The sequence below is a fragment of the Rhinatrema bivittatum genome, chromosome 16, assembly GCF_901001135.1.
Source record: "Rhinatrema bivittatum chromosome 16, aRhiBiv1.1, whole genome shotgun sequence".
In the NCBI taxonomy this organism is placed as follows: domain Eukaryota; kingdom Metazoa; phylum Chordata; class Amphibia; order Gymnophiona; family Rhinatrematidae; genus Rhinatrema; species Rhinatrema bivittatum.
Window position 1 is genome coordinate 8,015,731 of NC_042630.1, and position 15,407 is coordinate 8,031,137.

At 39.4% G+C, this 15,407-nt stretch overlaps 2 gene segments (V, D, J or C); both read right to left on the minus strand.

Moving 5' to 3' along the window:
- Positions 1 to 3,289: 3,289 nt before the first annotated feature.
- On the minus strand, positions 3,290 to 3,920 carry LOC115078523. The segment is given in 2 exon segments: positions 3,290 to 3,699; positions 3,832 to 3,920. Coding segments are annotated over 2 exon segments (453 nt in total).
- Positions 3,921 to 10,917: 6,997 nt separating this feature from the next.
- Positions 10,918 to 11,427, minus strand: LOC115078854. The segment is given in 2 exon segments: positions 10,918 to 11,233; positions 11,337 to 11,427. Coding segments are annotated over 2 exon segments (351 nt in total).
- Between the last annotated feature and the right edge of the window lie 3,980 nt (positions 11,428 to 15,407).

The window sequence follows — 15,407 nt, forward strand, 5'->3', positions numbered from 1 at the left end:
GGCCTGTGAGATTCTGACCATTTCCTTCTCCTTTTCTGTGATCCCATGACCTTCCATCATAAGTTTTTGACATCTCCTGCTGCAGTCCAGATGTCTCCTGTAGTTTCTCCAAATCAGGGTCAATAGGGCATTTAAGGTTTCCATGGCCAAAACTGAAAGCAGGCCAAGGCAGCAAAGGATTCTGGGTGAGCCATAGCCTCAATGTTGGTCTCAGACTCAAGCAAACATATCATCACCTAAATCTTTTTGCCAGTACATCGACGTTTTGCAAACGGGGAAAGTCACTCTCTAATTTATTAGGCATGAGTTATGCTCATTGAAAACGAGTTTGCAATTCATTGTGTTTCCACATTTGTGTAGTGAGACAGAGAGAGAGAGAGAGAAAGAGAGAATTGAAAAGGGAGATGTTTTAGAAAATGTTTCTATGTTGTAGTTATAAACTACATTAATTCTGGTTTAGGGATTTGATCTATCAGACAGGGAAATCGTATTTCCTGGTTATGATTAACTAATGGTATATAATAACAGAGCAATTCAGGTACTAACAAGGAGGATTTTGTAAGTTTTCAGAAAAGACAATCAAAAGCTATTGTTTATTCACAATTACATTTTATGCAGGTAGGGAGATAGCATTTTCAACAGTCTTATATACAAAAAGCATTGTGAAAAATATATGGCTGTACAACAATTCTAATTGCAATAATAATGTCATATAACAATTTTATTATTAAATCTAAAAGACACAAATGTGAAATAAGCTCTGTGGTTAATGGTATTTACAAAAAAATTGAGGAGGTTGAATTTAAGAATGGTGAGGAGGAAGCAGGGGCAGGTGCTTAGGAGGTTGAATTTAAGAATAGTGAGGAGGAAGCAGGGGCAGGTGCTTAGGAGGTTTATTGAACCATGAGCAGGGAGAATTCGTGCAAGAAGTGTTCACGTCTACACTGCGGGCAAATCACCCTGTTTTCCACTCTTCCATTTTTTTTAAGGGCTTAATTGAAAAGACGATGATGGTCTTAATCTGGTTTCCCGGTCCATACTCTAAAACAGTTAAATATACTGCTTTTAAAATCACTTGCTCAAACAAACGACGAAACAACAGTAGATGGTTTTTCTAAAGATCGCAGCCTCGCGTTTTTTGCTTGATCTGAGCTGTGTTTTGGCCGCTGTGCTGCGACAGTAAGTAATGCACTGCAGAGTCTTCCGTTTTCGGGTTATTCATCTGTAAATACATCACGCTGTTTGGATCGTCCCTGGAGATGGTGAACCGACCGATGGTAGAAGGTGGAGGACCCTCCCGTGCTCATTCCCGCCACCCACTCCAGCCCATTTGCACGGAGCCTGTTTGTAGCAATTGCAAAGGGGAATCCAGATGCTTTAGAGGACAGCGTGAAGGATTCGCCTGGTTTTTTCGTTTGTGGACCTGGCTGGATAAACTCTATCTCTGACCAGGCACCTGCACAGAAGGACAGATAATTAGACAGATAATCAATAATCATCACTTTTTCTTGTTTAAACTTTTCTTGATTATCCTTACAAGGATCTGGAATTTACCCACCGTAAAACGAGGTCAAGAAAAAAAGACAGCTGAGAGGAAACATATTTTTTCGTTTCTGAAAAAAACCCAAAGAATAAATTTAAAATGCTCTGATCCTGTATAGTGTGGTTGTGCAGACCTTTGAAAGATCTCATATCTTAATAGGAAGTTTGTTTGCTTGATTTGCATATTGTTTTGTTTAATAGAAGCACAATCACGACTGACTTGTCATTTAGAGCCCGAGGTCACGTCCGAAACACGGAATGGAAGAGCAGGAGTAATAAACATTGTAGAACTGTTTTTGATCGAAAGCAATCCGGGAGCAGGAGCACCGGATCTGCAGGCTGAGTTTTCGCATAGTCTGCCTTATTGGCGTCTACTTAAATTATTCTTATGGAAGAAATTCAACGATAATGAGAAATGCATTACCAATTTATACATCATAAACTATTAAACTGTCCAGTCATTTCAAAGAAGCACAATAGAAGTCAGAAGTTTATCATACTTCTTCTGCTTCTTTTAATAATAATAATAATAATAATAATAATAATAATGCAATAATTTTATATTTGTATTTTAAACTATGTAATACTTTTCTTTACTTTTGCCTTCATCTTCATTTGGCCTCTACTAGGCCAGTACCCCCCCACGTACTGATTCACTCCTCTGCCAGGGCACCTGAGTCCTGTCCTGTAGCATCTCCTGCTAGTCCAGTACTGAGATGCCCACATAAAGATTTGACAGTGCTCCTCAGTTCTGCCCAGCGCACCCCTTTTCTATACCAGTATAGCCACCCAACCCCCAACTCTGCTGCTACACCTCCAGCCTGCCTTGCAGCTCCCCCATATCCAGGTATGAGGCTCAATCATAGGAAGTTGATTTAACGATGCGCTTTTGGACAAATGACTGCAAAGAATTACGTGGGAGGTGCAAAACTGATTTTCATGTGAGACTGAAGCAGGATTTGAATATAAATATCCTAATTAAAATGTGATCAATGTGTAGGAATGCACCATTTTTAAGAAATCGTTCATTCTCCAAAGAGAAATCTGTCATGAATAGAGACATGGCGTCACCTCGGGGAGGGGCTGTCTGCCTACTTTCCCGTTTCCTATGTAAGGAGAATGAATTTTGCTAGGAATCGTGGGTGCAAGAAAGAGTAAAGTCTGTCCAGCTTTGCCGATCTTTATTCTAGATGCCCTGGCTGGGACACCTATTGAAGGAGATTAGAGGATGCATGCCTGCAATTTAACTTCTCCTTCGTGCCCCCAGTCCTTGTTTTATAAATCTGAGAATTTAGGATGTGAATCTCCTGTCCACTGATAAATCGCTTTATCTTCAGTCCCTCCTCACTACTTCCTCCTTCACCTCACTTACAACTCCAGCTAAATTATAGGGTAGAGGAAAACAGGGGCTGTTCGTCTGCATGGACGGTATATTTGCTGATTACAGTAGCATTTTTTAAGCTGCAAACAAACCCATAGGTGAGTTCAGGGGTTTCCCCGCCATTTTCTTCCGTGCGTAATGTTTGTTAGACATCCCTGGAGCTCACAGCCCAGGTGACTCGCACACCTGCTGATCAGAGTCCAGGCTTCACTTGGGAAGAAGTGATCAGTGGGATGGATGGCAGAATGAAAGCAATAACTGGGCCGAATCCTGTATTTCACAGAATATCTTGCATTTGTGTAACGCTTTGCCCCGGATAATCTGCTTTATTTAATTATAGAGATCATTTTGTTTTCAAACTGATGTTCATTGAATATGCTTTTGTGTTCGTCCCCAGCAGCTCTTCTTTCTGCAGTAGGCAATGCAGGCTTCATGCTGTAGATTTGTGCGGGCTCTGGCACCGACTCTGCTCGCTGTGCGAGCGCAGTAATAGACGCCGCTGTCTTCCTTCTTCAGACCGTTGATTTGTGAGCTGGCCGTGTTTTTAGAGTTATCCCTGGAGAAGGTGGCTCGTCCTTTATAGGATGGGCTTGGGCCGGAACTGCTCGTCCCGCTGTATCCCATCCACTTCAGTCCTCCCTCCGAATCCTGGAAGAACCAGTCCATGCTATAGCTGGCAAACTCGTACCCGGAAGCCGTGCAGGATATCGTGACAGACTGGCCGGGCAGCCCGAGCGCTGGCCCAGACTGAACCAGTTTCACGTCCGATCGGACCACTACGGGAAAAAAAGAATAACATTAGAGGGAAGGGAAGACACAGAATGGCAGAGAAGGAAAGAGGGAGGGAGAGAGATGATTATATATAATGGTCTTCTTTCCTGCAAAAAGTCACACGACAGCGAACTTACAGGCGCTGAAGGATATTATAAGGAAATAAAATAAAAGCTCCATTTCATAAAACTAGTGAGCTAAATCTTGCAGGAACGTTTGGGCCAATATTTCTGGTGTTCTCTGGAGTGTAGCGTTATATTTAAGTGAGAAGTGATCTGGATTATTTGCATATCACCCCTTTGTTTTTCTTCATTAATAGGACAGAAGTAGCAGGCACTATGGGGCACAGTGATTAGGGAGAACACACACACACACTCACTCACTCACACACTCACACACACTCACACTCATTCACACACACTCACACACAGTCACTCACACACACACACACACACACACACACTCACACACACTCACACACACACTCACTCATTCATTCACTCACTCACGCTCTCTCTCTCACTATTTCTGCCAGTCTCATTTCCATTCTCTCTTTTTCTCTGTCTTCCTCTCATGCACCATCTCTCTCTATTTCTGCATATAGTTCTGCATCTCTCTCTCTCTCTCTCCCTATTGTTCTGTTTCTACATCTCTCTGTCTTTTCCTTGCACGAACAAAATGTCCATAGCAAAAACTATCTAAGGTATCAAACGTCTTCTTCGGTTCTATGGCTATAAGGACAATACTCGATAATTCAATCCCATTTTTTCCTATTTAAAAGAGCTAATCGGAATTGACTTGGTTGCCCTAATTTCGATTTCTTCCATTATTATATTTAAAAATGATTTTTATTTCTCAGCTGTTAGTAGGTTCCAAGGTTGTAATCTTTACCCTAGTGGTGGAGATAATTCAGATAGATGCCTGACTTGGAATTTCCCCCTGAAAGTTTATGATCTTTATGAATAATGGGGATTTTGGATTTATGGTTTATGGAGTGTGCTGGTGCCAGAGGAATTTCATGTTCAGACAAATTCAAATGGATCTTGCCTTTTCTTAATCTTGCCCTTATATCTATACAATAAACTGTGAACTGAAGTGACCTTTTACACTTTCTAACTAAAAAAAAAATGAATAGAGACATGAGATAGCAAATGATAGGTTTAAAATATAAATCTGAAGAGTCATGCTCGTTTTGACATGTGACCTTTGATCTGGAAGTGTAATTATTAACTCCTGCAGCCATGTGCTCTAATGGGGATCAGGGCTTGATCGCTTACATATTGAATGACTTTGCATTTGGAAAGACAATTACACTCATGCAGGGATACTGCAGGGGTATTTTCTTCAAAGTTTGGATTAGGTCTGGGATAGGCAACTCTAGTTCTGGAGTGCAGCAATTAGATCTGATTTTCATCACTTCCACAACGAATGTGCATGACACAGTGCATACAAATATATCTCATGTGTATTCATGGAGGGTATCCTGAGAAGCAGATTTCTTCTGGCAATCGAGGACCAGAATTGCCTATCCTCAGGCTAGGAGAATGCAATCAAACCTCTAATTTCTCAAAATGTTGTCGAAAGAAGGGAATGAAGTCCCAATCTTTTGGAGAGACTTTATTAAGGTGTTCAGCAAGCAATAATATCAGCATTTAAAATTCAGTTGTGTTTACTGATGTTTGATGTTTGAATTTCATGGGTTTCCCACTAATATCATTATATCCAACATTTCCTTTTTCCCCCCCCTCAAATAAGGATTTCAAAAAGACCATGGAACTAGCTCCAATCCAGCAAGAATATTTTGAGGCAAAGATGGCTTTTTAACTCCCAGCCCTAAGGATTCTAAGATGTGTTGTGTTAATACAAAGAAGGTAATAAGATCTACTTGGTCCACCCATTCAGCTCATCCACACTGCTGGTTATGGCTATTTCATAGCTGTCACTTGTCCACTTGCAGGATATTATTTATTATTCAAGATTTGACTCTTTGGACCTCTAACATTTGTGAGTGGATAAGCATTCGAATTCCAAAATTTAAATCAACACCCAGTCTTTCCTGCCCCACCGCCTCCAAAATCTGTTAGCCAACCTCTGCTACCTGGTCATATTCTGACCCTGGCACACTTAAAATCTGTAACACTATAAGTTTTATTTATTACTTGATCTATATTCCAATTTTCAGTCACTTCAAAGCAGATTCCATTCAGGTACTGTCCCAAGAGGACTCACAATCTGTTTGTACGTGAGGCAATGGAGGGTGAAGTGACTTGCCCATAGTCATAAGGATTTGAAACCTGGCTCCCCTGGTTTGTAGCCTGCTGCTCTAACCACTAATCCTCAATGGATTGTTTCTTTAACAATTCAGAATAATTTCATGTTAGCTTGCATTATTTTTCCTGGAGTAAATGATTGTTATTTTGATTTGATTTTTTTCATCATTGGTTGATGTATAAATACATTGCTTATCAAATACCTCTATTTAACCATATTTCCTGTACAAGATTTCCTGAGTAGCTTTGAAATGAATCAGCTTGTTTCCTCATTCAGAGATTATGACCACAAAGCTGGAGTCATTTTAAATATCTAAAGTTTAACAATGTTGTCTATTTTCAATTGTAATTCCAATTTATGTGGTTAAATGTATCATACAATTTGATTTTGCAACATCATTTCCAATTTTAACATGCTCTTTTTTAAGGGAAGTACAGAGTTTTAGGGATCTTCTGAGTCCTGTTGTGTAAGTTAATTTATGTCTAGAGATGATTAAATGATTTAACAGATAACCTATGATATGAATTCAGTAGTTTAAGGGAGCCGACACTAACATCTTTTGTGAGGTAATCAATTAGTTTTATTTTAGCAGCATAAATATGCATGATTTAATATAGTTTTGATTTGTTTTAATTTTTACATATCAAAGTACTGTTATAAGATTGATAATAAATTCATGTATCTCAAAGTCAACCTGCATTTGACAAATGCACAATGCCAAACTAATTAACCCAGTTGAAAGATTAATTAAGTCAACCTTATCTCACCCTTAGTCATTTGTGAGTCACAATCCTGCAGAGATCATGCAGAGATGTAGATGTATGGGGAGGGGGGGAAACGACACTCCAGCAACACCCCTTGCTGGCAAATGACAGGTTACACTACAGCCTCAGGGAAAATAGGACCCAGAAGTCTCACAGGTGTCTCTGTGAGATATGTCAGCAGGAATGGGATAAAGAAGGCTTGCCAACATTCCAGCAGGAATAAGGTTGGCAAGTTTGACAAGGCCAGCTGCTCTAAAGGTAATGGAGTAGGCTGTGGTAAGGAACTCAATCTTAAACTTGCTAGTTTACAGGTATAGTGATCTGCAGCAACTGAAAAGTTCTGTTGGCAAGGCAGTCACAAACCTGTAAGGTCTGGGGAAAAACTCCCTGAGAAAAGTTCCCAGTTGATTTCTCAGTCTGGTATTCCAGATTTTTTTGTTGTGCTCAGGACTTCATTGATATTCAGTTCCATTGAACCCAAACATTGATCTTGATTGGATATCACCACCATTTTAATGCACAGGATTGGTGGGATGCTGATGACATATTCAGAATCCAGATGTATGTGCATATTCTCACTATTAGTAATGAGGTTCATCATCTGACATTTAGCCAACAATACCTACTTCATAACTGGTTTCGAAGCTGGATACAAAGTTTCCACCAAGGACATACTTAGCAGTTTGGTGTCTGAGGTGTAATAGCAAATTGTGAGGTGTAGACCAATGGATAATAGAAGAAAAATTGCAGTTTCTTCTTGCTAGGTGATTCATACATTCTTTCAAAGTGAAACTGTAGAAGCCATTACATGGCTGAAGACTCCATTTTGTGTTGTTTCAGGCCTGCACTTTGGTTCAGTCTGTGTGCAAGACTGCATGCTCTGGTTTAATGATACACATCCTTTTAAAGTGCCTACAGTGGGAAACTGGATTATTTTCTGATTATAACAACCTTTCATTGTTCCAGCATAAGAAACTAGAGATGTGAATCATGTGCCAGATCGTCTTAATGATCAGATTCGGCTGGGGGGGGGGGGAATCTGATCATTAAGATATGTGAATTGGAATCGTTTCCGATTCCAAGTCACATTACCAATTTCACATCGCTAAAAAAAAACAAAAACCCACCCGACCCTTTAAATCGACCCCATCCTCCCGACCTCCCTAAAACCTTTTAAAATTTACCTGGTGGTCCAGGGGGGCCTCGGGGTGAGATCCATGGGGGCCTCGGGGAGAGGAGAGATCCAGGGGGGCCTCGGGGACAGATTTCCCGTTCCCAGGCATCACCTGTTCTAAAAAAAAAAATGGCACCGATGCCCCTTTGCCCTTACCATGTGACAGGGTATCCGTGCCATTGGCCGGCCCCTGTCACATGGTAGGAGCACTGGATGGCCGGCGCCATCTTTAAAGATGGCGCCGGCTATCTTTACTCATTAGCCCCTATTATACTATTACTCATTAGCCCCTATTATCTGACGATAATTTTAATTGTTCAAAAATGATTCACATCCCTATAAGAAACATCCAAAGTTGCTCTGTCTAGTTCCTGAATTTTCCAGATAACATGGTCCCTTATTCAGATTTTTTAAATCAAACTTTTCCCCGTGGAGTCACAAAATAAATAAACATAGTAATGCCATTTACATACCAGGAGCACTTAATGAAAAAGAAGAATGTAAATTAGAATATGGAAATATGACAGTAAATATGTGACCATTTTGTCAAACCCTGACTGAAGATAAAAGAATGACAAGTGGATTGTCATTCACTGAATCAAAAGAAGAAATCACCCTTACTATCTGGCTCCTATGAAGGATGAACTTGCTTAAACCAGAAATGAAGAGCATGTACCCCTTGTCTTGTTTTCTTTTTTTTTTTAAGCTATTGATTTTGTTTCATCAAGGTATTTCATTGGCAGAGCACCAATTTCTGGCTAAATTGATTTCTGTGTGGGTTTATAGATACAGTGGACCCTCGAGTTACGACCGGCCTGACATATGAACAACTTGGGTTACGACCACAATTTTAGTCTTGAGTTATGACCAAAGTCTTGAGTTATGACCTGAATGCTGGCTGAGGCCAACATGTGTATCCAATTGTAAACAAAGACCCGAGACACCAGAGAAGCATTCGAAAGCATCAGTCCACGCCCAGATACGCGTGTTTGTGGATGTAATTTCGGTCAGTGCAGTGCTAATTGCTATCAAAATGGCCCCAAAAAAGCTAGAAAAGAAGCTAAGGTAGGAAGAGAAGGTAAAGAAAGCAATCACAATTGAAAAGAAGAAGGAAATTGTGCAGAAATATGAGAATGGTGTTCGTGTGACCAATCTCGCTAATATGTACAGCATGTCGAAATCCACCATCGCAACAATCTTACAAAGAAAAGATTTGTATAAGGAAGAAGTGTTGCTAAAGGTGTTACTCAAATTAGTAAGTCATGATCATCAGTGTTAGATGAGGTAGAAAGGCTATTATTAGTGTGGATAAACAAAAGGCAGATAGCAGGTGATAGCCTATCTGAGACTATAATTTGTGAAAAAGCTAGGGCTATAGGCTTGCAGGTAGACAGTGGTGATGTTGAGGAACTGGTGGAGGAACACTCAGAGGAATTGTCTACAGAGGATCTTCAGGAACTTCTGGCTGAGCAACAGAGAATGGCAGTTGAGGAGCTTTCTGAAGAGGAGGGGGAGGATCAACAATCAGTGCAGCAAATTTCCTTTTCTGAAATAAAGGAAATCCTGAAAAAATGGACAGCACTACAAACATTTGAAGAGAAGACCTACCCAGACAGAGAAAAAGCCAATTGTTGCATTCACTTGCTTAATGATAATGTCAAACAGACAACCTTAGACCAGTTTTTAGTTCCAAAAAGGTTGAGACCTAGTGAGCCAGAAGCAGGTCCTACTGGGTTACAGACTCTCCCAAGGAGAGAAAGGACACCAGAGAGCCAGATTCCAGATGTTCTTATGGAAGGGGATCTCCTTCCAAACAATAACCACCTTCCATTTCATCCTCCCCCTCTTCCCTTCCTGCAAGCCAAAGATGTCAACTTGAATGGTGAGTACAGTATGAAATTGTTGTTTCTGGTAGGCTAGGCACATTTTATAACTTTTTGGTGAGTACACTAGGAAAATTATAGGTGTTCTAGTAAATTATGCACATTATACAACCCTTTTTTATTATGAAAAGGTTAGATAAAGGGGTGCTTTGGGAGATTCAGAATGCATTATGGGTATTTCCATTATTTATTATGGGAAAAATAATCTTGACTTATGACCAACTTGAGTTACAACCAGCCCTCGCAAACAAACTGAGTACATAAGTCAGGGGTCCACTGTATATAAAATATGTGAGGTAGTGCAACTATACATTTAAATTTTCATATACAAAAAAATATACTAATACAAACCAGGAACACTAATGACATTTTTTAGAATTCCTTTTAGAAAAACATAACAATGTCATTTATTCACCCATAAATTAACAATTTTATAAAAACGGTACAAAGAAACATAATGCTCAGAACTTAATGGAAAACAGTACCTAATATCATGCACATGCAAAAAGTCTGTATATTTTAAAAGTCCATAAAAAAAAAAATCCAAGACATATATTCAAAGAGTGTTTTATGTTCAGTCTCACTAGTTGAGGATTTCTACCTATAATCCTACAAAGTTTCTCAAAAGGCAAAAAGATGCCATTTTCTCAAAATGTGAAATGTAGTGAACAATAACAGTCACATCAGAAGTCATTTACATGAACACACACACACAGGTAGAACACAAAATCACATGATTGTTTAACATCACAAATATTATATTAATACATCACAGAAAACTGTTAATTTCCAATGGCGGAAAGGCGAGTGTGCTATGAAAAAGGGATCCCTTTAAACATTAGCAAACCAAGACATTTAGGGAATGCACATTAAAATATCTTCTTAAAATTTACCAGTCATTTTGCATTAAACAATTCTGCCAGGTGACCATGAAATAGCTTACATACATAAATGCATGTGCGTTTCTGTATTACAATGTTTGTGAGTGTGACTGCACCCCAAACCGATTTATCACATTTCAGATGTATTAGTATCTCAGCCTCGGATGCAGAAACTCGCGAGCTCATTGCCGAGATGGGAGCGGGAATGCCATGTTTTCGTGTTGTTATCAGGTTTTTACACAACCTAAAGCTCCCCCGCTATCACCGTGACTCTCTTGCACAGTAATACACGGCCGTGTCTGCAGCGCTCAGCCTGTCCATCTGCAGGAGCGCAGTGGAGCCTCTTGTAGAAGGGGTAACTCTGCCCTTAAAATCATTATTGATGTAGGTGGTGTAACCGGTTCTAAAAGCTGCTAGCCAGACCATGGCTTGCCCCGCATGCTGTCTTATCCAGTGCACGTGGTGATCATTAATATTAAAGCCAGAAACAGCGCACTCTAAGAGGAGGGAGGTTCCCGGCCGGGCGAGCTCGCTGCTTTTCTGCTGCAGGATCTGGGCCCTAGAACCTTTGCAGTAACAGAAAGAAATACAGAAATAATTATTTCAGCTGTAGTAGCAGATAATTTAGAAATATGAACTTGTGAGATAAGCCAAAATGATTTTGCTTACAAAGTGAATAGGAAACAATAACACAAAGATAAGTTATTAATTTCATGTCGGCTTCAAGGAAGGACCTTCACTCGGTTAAGAAAGATATTTCTCGAGTTTTCCATTAGCGAAAACATTCCCTTACATAGCGTTCAATGGACCGACTGATTTGCATTTCATGTAAATAATAATGAGCGCTGTTTTCATGAAAGGAAAATACTTTTTCTGCTTTGAATTACTTGTGTCGAGGTAGAATATTTTTGCCTAACCTATGTCTTTATTTAATCACATTATCTTTCTTTGGTTTCCTGAATAAGTTTAGAATCATTCATCATCTTCTCTCCTTCAGATTTTCTGCCTCCACCCCAGGAATTCAGAAATAATCTCTTCAAAACAATAAAGCGTTCTTTAAAAAATAAAAAAATCTTATTTAATGAAGGAAAACACTGCATTTTCCAGCATCAATTCATTTCTAATTTTGATATATTCTTTAAAAAAATGTGAAAATGATTTGCACTGACTCATAAAATACATGAAAGTATCGCAGGCTCAGCAACATTTGATTAATTTAAAATGCTTGATTCAGGAATATGAATATGAACAGGTATTGAATAATACTACAGTATGTTCGGTTACTGCACAGAACATACGTGTCTTATTAGAGAAATATGAAGATAGAACATCAAGAGATGCACTGTAATGAACATTTCAGTAACTTTGCAGATCAGTCTAAGAACCAGAATGACTTTTACCAAATTATTTTGACCTTCTGAATAGGAGACGCTCTGAATGTTTTTTTTTTCTGTTTGAGACCATTACCCCACTGTTTCACTTGGTCTTTAAAACTCATAGAACCTTTTTGCAATGCTTGCTTGTTTTGTTTTGGTTTTTTTTTACTTAAACAACAATGCATACCTCATTTTCTATTTATTATGTTATGATAAGCCGTGTTTAATGAGAAGATAGGAAAACTGTCTTTGAATTAGTATTTCTTTTAAGTAGTTTTGTCTGCGCTTGAAAGTAGGGCATTTATTGATCAATGGCGCCATCTACTGGCTTCTTAGCTGATTACATTTCTTATCTACTAATTGTCATTTGGCTTGACCTTCTTTTAAGATGCAATAAATTTGAGTCATTTTCCCAACAAAAACAACTCAATAAACTCAAATTATGGCTATTTATGGCATTTGCTTTTTGGATTTTATGTTTTTACTTTCTTTAGGGAATCGAGAGAGCTTCCTTTCCACTGACAGTAAACACATTCTGTTATTACAGGTAGCTGCATTAGGGTAGCTTTCTTAGTCGGTGTGATTTTGGGGTGGGGGGCGCACAAGACAGAAGGTGCCTAGGCTGCCTTTTATCCCCTTGCACTGGCCCAGGGAACACCCTTTAGATAAACAATAGTTATATTAAAGTTTGAAATCATTCTTGAGAACCAATGTACTAAAAGCAGTGGTTCTCAACCTATTCCTTGGGACACACTTGGCCAGTCATGTTTTCAGGATATACACAAAGAATATGAATGAAGCAGATTTGCATGCACTGTCAATAGGTAGCTATCTCGCGGCACGGTCAGTCTCTATTGGTACTCTAGAGAGTCTCTTGATATACTTAACTTGCGATTTTCATGTCCGTAGACAAACCAGTATTGTTGATACAAGTGTAATCCGATGCTGTTACCGACACGGCGTGTTTCGGAGGAAACCCTCCTTCATCAGGGGCTCGGATGTCACTAATGCCGGTTTTTCACATAGTTCGTGGGAGGCAAGTTATGCGGCTGTATTATAGCGTCTCAAATGGTTTTTCCAATGATGCTGGACTTGCATTCGTGGAGCCGTGCGAGACGTCTGACAGACGTCTCGCACGGCTCCACGAACGGCTCCACGAATGCTCCACGAATGCTCCACGAATGCAAGACAGACGTCTTGCATTCGTGGAGCCGTGCGAGACGTCTGACAGACGTCTCGCACGGCTCCACGAATGCAAGTCCAGCATCATTGGAAAACCATTTGAGATGCTATAATACAGCCGCATAACTTGCCTCCCACGAACTATGTGAAAAACCGGCATTAGTGACATCCGAGCCCCTGATGAAGGAGGGTTTCCTCCGAAACACGCCGTGTCGATAACAGCATCGGATTACACTTGTATCAACAATACTGGTTTGTCTACGGACATGAAAATCGCAAGTTAAGTATATCAAGAGACTCTATAGAGTACCAATAGAGACTGACCGTGCCGCGAGATAGCTACCTATTGCAGGAGCATCATACGCTCACAGAGACCGATGATTACAAGTAAAGTAAAGCTTGAGCCATTATAAGCTTACATGCCAGCTTAAAAAGTTGACAATGATTATGAGGTCTCTTTAAGCGTCCCCGCCGCTCTACTTACACGGGATTCTTCATTTGTTGTTATAATCATTATTATCCTGTCCAGTGGATTCTCTTATTTCTTGTACTGCCTCCATTGTATGCATATCTAACCCTTGCACAATCTCTTGTTACACAATGCAAGGTTCCTCATTAGGTGTCGCCATTCAGGAAAAGGATCTAGGCATCATTGTTGATCATAGGTTGAAATCTTCTGCTCAGAGTTTAGCAGCAGCAAAGAAAGAATGCTAAGAATTATTAGGAAAGTAAGAAGAATAAAGCAGAGAATATTATAATGCCTCTATATCACTTGCCAAAACAAATGCTAAAAAAAACCCCAAACCAACAAGAGATATCAATAAGCAAGGCAGATAAGAGAGAGAGAGAGGAGTGGTGAGAAAGGCTGTAAAGGTGTGAACACTTTCTGTAATATTATAATTTTGTGTAATATGCTTGCACATCACAAATGCATTATTATTGCTATATTTGCCTTTGGAAAAGTAAATTCAGGACCTTGCATGTCATCACTAATACAAATATTTTATAATGAACATAAATTTTACTCCTCACCTTATTCAGATTTGCTCTACATATGGTAACACTCTAGAACAGCTGATGGCATGTGCGTCAGTGAATTTTTCCCTCTTTCCGCTCATCCTGATTCATCTTCTGAGGAACTTAGACTTCTATCTGCACACTTCTTATTTCTATTTCTGGCTCTACTTACCTGGCTTAGGAGCCTTGAACTGCAAAATTTGACATCTGGATTTCATTGGGAACAGCTGTCCATCTACTATATCACAATTGAATAAAAAAATAATAAAAATAAAAAGAATTGTGGGCCATCTTTGTAGCACCTTTGTATGTTGGGCTTGATGGACCCTTGGTCTGACCCAGCATGGCAATTTCTTATGTTGCTAATATACCTTTCTAAATCTCTGATAAAAGAGAAACTTATCAACTTTCAGTCTCTTGACAGAAAGTTAGACACACCCAGAAATTCTTCTGTGAGAGGGAATAATGAGAAGAGATAAAGAAAAAAAAAAAGTGGGGTCCCAACAAGAATTACAATCATTAAAATATAATCTGTATATGTGGCAGAGACTCTAAGTCAAGAGTTGCCACAAGCTGACACTGGATGTCAGCATAATACAGTAAAAAGTACAGTGTAAGCTCACATGCATGAAAACATGCATGCGACAGTTGATAAGTGGCTCAAAGTGGCTCAAAAACACAATGACAATAAAAAAATATGATCTGTATAGGAAGTAGAGAGTCTAAATTATGTGATACAAAAAGATGGCACTGACTGTCAGCATAATATTGTAAATAATACAATAAAACTAGGTGTGCACGAAAACATGCACTCAGCATTTCTAGGGTGTTGCAATATTTTTCAGGAAAATGGAAGGGGGTGGAGTTGTCAAATTATCAGAAATCAAAGGTTGGCATAAATGGAGTAAATTCATGAAGTTTCAATCCACTGTGATAATTTTTACTGATTGTGCAAGCATTTAAATTTCTTGGCTGCATGAAAATGTACACTCAGCAGTTCCTAGCCTGTAGGATGTAAAAATGAGGTTTTGTGGCTAGCTTAAGGATCCTAATAAAAGTGATTGATGAGGCTTGAACTGAAACCTTGGTCTAGGATTGTCAACAGACTCCATTTTCTTTTTCAGAAAAGGCAAATTCAGCCCTGATTTTATCTCATTTAATACAT